General features: G+C 36.2%; 1 protein-coding gene across 1 annotated transcript in view; it reads left to right on the forward strand.

The window, feature by feature from the left end:
* Positions 1-7,671, forward strand: part of ptprna (protein tyrosine phosphatase receptor type Na) — a 34,560-nt gene extending 26,889 nt beyond the window's left edge. The window contains exons 15-23 of the mRNA XM_055216251.2: positions 214-361; positions 520-593; positions 712-789; positions 2,238-2,357; positions 2,450-2,616; positions 5,867-5,920; positions 6,017-6,081; positions 6,173-6,246; positions 6,327-7,671. Coding sequence (XP_055072226.2) covers positions 214-361; positions 520-593; positions 712-789; positions 2,238-2,357; positions 2,450-2,616; positions 5,867-5,920; positions 6,017-6,081; positions 6,173-6,246; positions 6,327-6,398 — 852 coding nt within the window. The 3' untranslated portion in view covers positions 6,399-7,671. The remainder of the gene's footprint in view (positions 1-213; positions 362-519; positions 594-711; positions 790-2,237; positions 2,358-2,449; positions 2,617-5,866; positions 5,921-6,016; positions 6,082-6,172; positions 6,247-6,326) is intronic.
* The last annotated feature ends 1,465 nt before the right edge of the window (positions 7,672-9,136 follow it).

Genomic DNA, 9,136 nt, shown 5'->3' on the forward strand with positions numbered 1-9,136 from the left:
ATAGGTTCTCCATATTTAAAACTCCATATTTGCACAGAGTTCATATTTAAACAGTAAATTACAGGACAGAAAAACTATTATATGGTTTCACGTCTTAATTTAGTTATATGGTCAGCTTCGAGGCTGCCTAAATGCTTTATTAATTATATAGAGAAGGATTAGACTGGTCACGGGCAACCAGCTGGAAGCTTAAAGTTCACGTCTGTTCTTCAGGCTTATATGGAGGACCATCTGAAGAATAAGGACCGTTTGCAGAAAGAGTGGGAGGCTTTGTGCTCATACCAGGCTGAACCGAGCTCTGTCTCCGTCAGCCAATCTGAAACCAACATGGAGAAGAACCGCTATCCTGACTTTGTGCCCTGTAAGACCCTTTTAAAGTACTAAAAAATATTTATTGCAGTGATCTTAAAAACATTACATAGAGGGTGAGACATACAACTATAATATAATAATGGGCAGTTTGTGAAATGTATAATTCAACTCTTATTTTGATAACCTTACCCTACATTCTGTGTTTAGATGATCATTCCCGTGTGAAACTAAAGGCAGAGACTAACCCCTCCAAAGAGGACTACATAAATGCCAGCATTATAGTAAGAAACTCTATTAGTATAAGCTATAATAGAGAACAAACAGCTTTCTAGCAAAACACTTGTGGATGCGATGATCTCCCAGTTAAATTCTTAATTATTATTTTGCTTTTGCCATTAGATTGACCATGATCCACGCCTGCCTGCTTATATCGCCACTCAAGGACCTTTGCCACACACTATTGCTGATTTCTGGCAGGTAAAGTCAGATTTAAGTGTTTGATTTAGCTTAAACACATATGTGACCCTGCTAATCTTTGAGATGACCTTACTCAGTTAATATTAAAGACATCAAGGTTACATTTTTACAGAATGTTCTTTACATTATATACAGTAGGATGATTTTATGTAGAAAACCGTAAATTACTAAAAATGACTTTAAGTGGGTTTTCTCAAGCAGGGTCATATATATTATTATTAAAGGATTAGTCCATTTTCTTAAAAAAAAATCCAGATAATTTCCTCACCACCATGTCATCCAAAATGTTGATGTCTTTCTTTGTTCAGTCGAGAAGAAATTATGTTTTTTGAGGAAAACATTGCAGGATTTTTCTCATTTTAATGGACTTCAATGGACCCCAACACTTAATACTTAACTCAACACTTAACAGTTTTTTTCAACAGAGTTTCAAAGGACTATAAACGATCCCAAATGAGGCATATTGGTCTTATCTAGCAAAACGATTGTCATTTTTGACAAGAAAAAAAAATGCACTTTTAAACCACAACTTATCGTCTATCTCTGGTCCTGTGATGCGCCAGCGTGACCTCACGTAAATGCGTAGTGACGTAGGGAGGTCACGTGTTACATATATGAAATGCACATTTGCGGACCATTTTAAACAATAAACTGACACAAAGACATTAATTAGTATCAGTTGACATACAACAACGTCGGAACGGTCCTCTTTCTCAACACACTTGTAAACACTGGGGCGGAGTTTCGCGTTCGTCCTCTGTGACCTCTTCACGTGATGATGTGTTGCGTCTTGCGTGAGGTCACGCTGACGCTTCCAGGACCGGACCTAGACAAAAAGTTGTGGTTTAAAAGTGCATATTTTTTATTTTTCTTGTCAAAAATGACAATCGTTTCGCTAGATAAGACCCTAATGCCTCGTTTGGGATCGTTTATAGTCATTTGAAAAAAACTGTTAAGTGTTGAGTTAAGTATTAAGTGTTGGGCTCTATTAAAGTCCATTAAAATGAGAAAAATCATGCAATGTTTTCCTGAAAAACCATAATTTCTTCTCGCCTGAACAAAGAAAGACATCAACATTTTTGCTGACATGGTGGTGAGTAAATTATCTGGATTTTTTTAAGAAAATGGACTAATCCTTTAATGGCTATAAAGTTAATCAAGACTTATACATTTTTTAATAGAAATACCCAGCTATAATTATGTTATCAATAATCATTCAATGTATGTCTATACATTACTTTAACTGATCAAATGTTAAAATTTTTTGAAGTTACAGCAACTCATCTCAGATCAATTTTTAAAATATTAAGTTGAATTGATTTGTACAGTCAATTTAAAACATTTAAGGTGGCCACAATTTTTACTCTATTGTTTTGGAAATAACTCAAATAAGCGTAATATGTGTTGAAGATAAATGATTTTTCTCTGTGTTTTGGCCTATGTGTTAGATGGTTTGGGAGAATGGATGTACTGTAATAGTCATGATGACAGCTCTAGTGGAGGATGGAGAGAAACAGTGTGAACGCTATTGGCCTGATGAAGGATCGTCTCTGTACAACATCTATGAGGTGAGAAACATTATTCACTTTCATTACCTTTGGGTTTCTCGTGATGTTTGGTCTATTTGAGTTATGTATTTTTCTTCTTGTATTTCCTGTAGGTGAATCTTGTGTCTGAACACATCTGGTGCAAGGACTTCTTGGTTCGTAGTTTCTACTTAAAGAACATTCAGACTCAGGAGACGCGGACCCTAACCCAGTTTCATTTGCTGAGCTGGCCTGCGCAGGGCATTCCTTCCTCCACACGACCTCTGCTGGACTTCCGCAGGTACTGCCACAGCTCCATGCACAGCTTAGTACTAGTGCAGATATATCACTGCATATGTAAGGAATAATTGATGACAGGCCATTGAATTATTCGAAAATAATGCAAACCCAAGGTGGTTATGCAGTATGATGCGAAGCGGAGTGTGCATTATTTTCAAATAATTGAGTTCAAATAAATTAATTCAAATAAAGAGTCACTTATTTTGCTTATACCATGGTTACCACAAACATTGATCTGCTGGTTATTTTAAGACATTTGAAAGGTTAGATGTGCGTTTAATCAACACCCAACATTTCTCAACCAATCAGAATAAAGCATTCAACAGCCCTGTGGTATAAAATATAGTTACTGGTACTAAAACGGATATAAACACAACAGTGGCTTTTCTTCAAAAGATTTGAATAAAGTAGTACAGTATACAAATAAAGCAAAACAAATATTAAGAAAATTTGAGCAAGACATTACACTGCTTAATAGCAACACCATCAAATAGAGTTTTAAAAGATGGAATTGCTCGTATTTTTGGAGCTCAATGTGTTCTAGTTAGGGTCCCAAAACATGTGAAGGGGGTGAAATACAGTAAAAAATTTACAAAAAATTCAGAAGACAGTGGCTTTATTGCACTATGATTGTCTGATTATCATGTCAGTGTAATAACGCTCGCTTATCATGTTCGCAGTCTATTCTTCAGATCGACCTGAATAGGTCAAACTGTCAGAAACTGATGGACTAATTACAGAGTAAATATCTCACCCTGTCAGCACCATCAGAATCTAAATGAATTTTTGAAAAAAGTGTTGAACTTTTTTGCGACCCCAATTTGGTTAAATTAAACTTTTGTGCTTGCCACCATTGAAAAGGCTATATAAAAATACTGAAAACACTCTTAAAAATAAAGGGTTCTTTACAGTGACGCAATAGAAGAATCAATTATAAGATTTTTTGTTCTTTAAAAATATATATATATATATATATATATATATATATATATATTTCTAATATATATATATATATATATATATATATATATATATATATATATATATATATATATATATATATATTTCTAAACTTTATATATTCTGAAGAGTCTTTATTCACAATAAAAAACATTTTATGCAACAGAAGGGGTTTGTGGATGTTAAAGGCTCTATTCAGAACCACAGCCAGACAAGAAGGCTTTATTTTTAAGAGTGAACAGCTGGTATTAAAGGGACACTCCACGTTTTTGAAAATATGCTTATTTTCCATCTCCCCGAGAGTTAAACATTTGATTCTTACCATTTTGGAATCCATTCAGCTGATCTCCGGGTCTGGCGCTACAACTTTTAGCATAGCTTAGCATAATCCATTGAATCTGATTAGACCATTAGCATCATGCTAAAAAATAACCAAAGAGTTTCAATACTTTTCCTATTTAAAACTTGACTCTTCTGTAGTTACATTGTGTGCCAAGACAATTAAAAAATTAAAAGTTGCGATTTTTTAGGCAGATATGGCTAGGAACTATACTCTTATTCTGGCGTAATAATCAAGGACTTTGCTGCCGTAACATGGCTGCAGCAGACGCAATGATATTACACAGAAAATAGTCCCCTGTTATTGAACGATACTAAGGGGACTATTTTCAGCTTCTGCATAATATCATTGCGCCTCCTGCAGCCATATTACAGCAGCAAAGTTCTTGATTATTACTCCAGAATAAGAGTATAGTTCGCAACTTTTAATTTTTTGTCGGTCTTAGCTGGAAAATGAGAATATTTTTTTTTTTAAAAGTGGAGTGTACCTTTAAAACATAAAATCTACCGAAATATGCTTGTTAGTGTAATAATGTCATTTTTTACTGAAATGTAAACACATGTTTAACTAAATGTTGAAATATACATACAAACAATACTGTACATACATATGTTTCCTGTTAATAGTTTGTGGTGAATAGTGTTCTACATGAACTCTAAAAAATTCTGGGTTATTTTCAATGGGTCAAAAATGCACGAGCCCACCCCCTTGGGTTGTAATTTAACCTATGCTGGGATGTTTCAACCCAAAATGCTGGGTTGTTTTTACCCATTGTTGGGTCAAATGTAAAAAAATTGGTTAATTTAACACAACAGCTGGACTTTCTTAACTCTTAAAGGAATAGTTCACCCCAAAATGAAAATTCTGTCATCATTTATTCACTCTCATATTGTTACAAACCTGTATTTTACAATGTATTTGTTCTAATGAACACAGAAGAAGATATGTTAAGCAATGTTTGTAACCAAACTGATCAGAAGCCCCATTGACTTCCATAGTATTCTTTTTTCCTACTGTGGATATCCGTGGGGCTCATAATGAGTTTGGTTACAAACATTCCTCAAAATATCTCCATTCGTGTTCATCAGAACAAATAAATTGATACAGTTTTGTAACAGCATAAGGGTGAGTAAATAATGGGTTTTCATTTTTGGGTGAACTATCCTTTTAAAAATAATGGTGCTTCACGGTGCCATAGTAGAACCATTTTTGGCTAAATGATTCTATAAAGAAATTTTAAACCTTTGTTTCACAAAAGGTTCTTTGTGGTGAAAAGGTCCTTAAGGTAAGAAAGAAATGGTACCTCTAAGAACCTTTCACTAAATGGTTTTTTGAGGAACCAAAAATGGTTCTTCTATGGCATCGTCAAACCCAAATCCAAAAAAGATGTTGCATCCTCATTTCAGACTTCCACCATATGCCATAAACACAACAATTGTGTCTAATTATCACAATTATCAGCAATTCTACATTTTCCCTGCTGTTTGCTCCTGACCCTAATATGAGACTCGAAATATCTGTGGATGTTTTTTCAAACCTCCCTGAAGTTCCTCTCTGTTCAATGTCTTTGCACATTGGACTTTTGCTCCTGCTTTACCACCTTACCTCTCTCTTCCACACGTCTCTCTTGTCTGTGATGGAGATCAGTAGGTCCCTGGACGTAGCACACCTCCCAGTGTCATTTTTGTGATTTGCAGCTAGTAGTCTGGGTCCAGTTGCATAGTCACAAAAATGATCATTGGTAGGTGTGAGTGCAGCAGGACAGAAGACAGATGCTCCATCTCCCTCCTCCTCCTTCTCCTCCCCGGCCCTTCAAACCAGCCTGATCTTTCATCTCCTCTTTGTTGACAGACTAATGAATTGAGATGCTTGACAAATCAACAATTATGCTTATTATGAAATAACGGGTCCTTTCACCCACCTGTTTTTAATCTATTTTGCTTTTTTTTAGGAAAGTTAACAAGTGTTACAGAGGACGTTCTTGCCCCATAATTGTGCACTGCAGGTAATGTTGCTTCGACTCAGGGATGTGAAGTATTGTAATTACAGCTTTCATTGTAGTTGAATCGCTTAAATTAAAATTGTTTCCTGTTTCAAACAGTAATGGTACTGGAAGAACTGGCACATACATTCTTATCGACATGGTACTTAACCGCATGGCGAAAGGCAAGTGCCTCATTACTTGCTGCAAATTTCATTTAAGGGCACCATGCATGTATAGCATGCCACATGCTTATTCCCTGTTTGTATGTTTTAGGCGTGAAGGAGATCGATATTGCCGCAACGTTGGAACACATTCGTGATCAGAGACCAAGTATGGTACGCACTAAGGTATGTTTCAGTATTCATGTACTTTTTTAAGAGTCTCCTGTAGATGTGCAGTAGATAAATAAGCTTGTTTGTGTCCTCAGGACCAGTTTGAGTTTGCCTTGACAGCTGTGGCAGAAGAAGTGAATGCCATTCTGAAAGCCCTTCCTCAGTGAGCCACCCTGCCAGCGTTGCCAGGTCCGCAGCCTTTCGTCAGACTTCTGAATTGGGCTACTTTTAAACTATCTGCAGGTTGATGTGTTTCTGCAGGTTAGAGATGGAAAGGTTTTGTACTTGTTGGTATTTGGGCTGTGAGTAGTCATTGGGGTGCTTTTGGACTGATTTTGAATGGCCATTAGGCTGGTTTTGATAAGCGGATCTGGCAACCCTGAACACCGTGTCTCTTTTACATCATTTCCGCTTACATGCTTCTCTTCTGTCCATCTTACATACTTTAAGGGGATAGGTTAACCAAAAATAAACAGTTATTTATTTATCCTCATGTGCTTTAAAACCTGTGCATGACTCAACACAGAAGATATTTTAAGAAATGGTTTTGTGTTCATACTGTGGAAATCTATTGGTGCCCATTTCAAATCTGTCTGTGAGTAACCAACTTCTAGCCAAAATAAACTTGAATTTGGATATTTTGCCAAAATAATTTGCAAGATATATGATATTCCAAAGTCAGTCATACAGGTTTGGATTAGTGATGGGTTTTGATTCAAATTTCAAGAATCTATTCGATTCCGATTCTCAAGATCTTGAATCGATTATCATGATTCGATTCGATCCGATCTTTGAGATTTAGATAAGATAAGAAAAAGCTTTTTTTCCAGCTGTTACCTGAATTACAGTTTTCAAAACAACCGCTTGCTTGCTTAACGATACTGACCGCCATGTTCGTTGTTTTAATGTCCTTCCACAAATGCGTGAATTCAATGACGCGGCAACTTTAAGTTATTAATTATTAAATCGATCCTCTGAGTTACGGATCGATCTTTAGAAATTAATATGAAATCGATTCAGAATTGGTGAATCGATTTTTTCAACACAGCCCTAGTTTGGATTGACATGAAGGTGAGTAAATAATAATTCAAGTCTGTGTAAAGTCATTTCAGAGAATTGTTTCTAAACACATTATAATATATAGTATTGCTGAAACACATAGGGGTAGTTTCCCGGACAGGGATTAGCTTAAGTCAGGACTAGGCCTTAGTTTAATTGGGTAATATAACTAGTTTTAACAAACGTGTCTTACTAAAAAACATTACTTGTGTGAATTTTAAAGCAAAACAACTTGTCAGTGCAAGTTGTTTTCAGTTTGGACAGCTCTTACATTTATTTTAGTCTAGGATTAGTCTAATCCCTGTCCGGGAAACCGCCCCATTGACTTTGAACTGAATTGTGGAGTTAAACAGTTTTACCACATATCTGTGTTCAGGATTTTACAAAATCTAACACAATTGCAAGCATCCATTCAGGTTGTAGCGGTATTTAAAAGTTGAGAGATACCGGCAGTTTTCCCACGAGTGGGCGTGGTTTCAGCGCTGACAGCAGACACGCCCCCTGCACTTGAGAGTGTTTTTCCAAGAAACTTGTTTTATTTATGTGGTGGTTTTCTTAAACATTCAAATTTGGCAGTGGTTAATAACACATTTTTCTGTGGTGTCACAAACTGAGAACACATTTAAAGGAATATTCCATTTTCTTAAAAGAAAAATCCAGATAATTTGCTCACCACCATGTCATCCGGGGTGTTGATGTCTTTCTTTGTTCAGTCCAGAAGAAGTTGTGTTTTTTGAAGAAAACATTGCAGAATTTTTTTATTTTTGGTGGACTTTAATAGAGCCCAACATTTGGTGCTTGACTCAACACTTAACAGTTTTTTTCAACGGAGTTTCAAGGGACTATAAACAATCCCAAACGAGGCATAAGGGTCTTATCTAGCGGAACGATTGTCATTTTTGACAAGAAAAATAAAAAATGTATACTTTTAAACCACAACTTTTCGTCAAGGTCCGGTCCAGCGCGACCTAACGTAAATGCGTAGTGACGTAGGGAGGTCACGTGTTACATATATAAAACGCACATTTGCGGACCATTTTAAACAATAAACTGACACAAAGACATTAATTAGTATCAGTTGACATACAACAACGTAGGAACGGTCCTCTTTCAAGACGCTTGTAAACACTGGGGCGGAGTTTCGCGTTCGTCTTCTGTGACCTCTTGACGTCATGACGTATTGCGGTGACGTAGTGGGGTCAGCTGGCGCATCACGACCGGATCTACACGACGAGAAGTTGTGCTTTAAAAGTGTATATTTGTTTTTTGTTGTCAAGGGTGACGGTCGTTTCGCTGGATGGGACCCTTGTGCCTCGTTTGGGATTGTTTGTGGTCCTTTGAGGCTCCGTTGAAGGGGGCTGTTGGGTGTTGAGTTGAGTGTTGAATGTTGGGCTCTATTAAAGTCCATTAAAATTAGAAAAATTTTGCAATGTTTTCTTCAAAGAAACGTGGTTTCTTCTCGACTGAGCAGGGGGGGACATCGGCATTTTGGGTGACATGGTGGTGAGTAAATTATCTGGATTTTTTTTAAGAAAATGGACTAATCCTTTAATATCGGACTTTACACAGACTAAAATAATTTTCATTTTTGGATGAACTATCCCTTTAAGTCATATATGCAAGACCCTATGACATTGCTTGATTAGTGCAGTTTTCTGTCATGTGTTGATGTATTTTCTTTGATTCATTGAACAAAAATCTGTGTAGTGTAAAATGACTTTTGGTCTGTTTATCCAAACCAAAATGTGTGTAAATTTCAAAATGATTTATCGCTGAAATATTATATTTTTAACTTAAGCAAATTTATGACTGCAATGCTAACACTTTAGATTTTAAGTCCAATTTA

The sequence above is a fragment of the Misgurnus anguillicaudatus genome, chromosome 17 (genome assembly GCF_027580225.2).
Source record: "Misgurnus anguillicaudatus chromosome 17, ASM2758022v2, whole genome shotgun sequence".
NCBI lineage: Eukaryota > Metazoa > Chordata > Actinopteri > Cypriniformes > Cobitidae > Misgurnus > Misgurnus anguillicaudatus.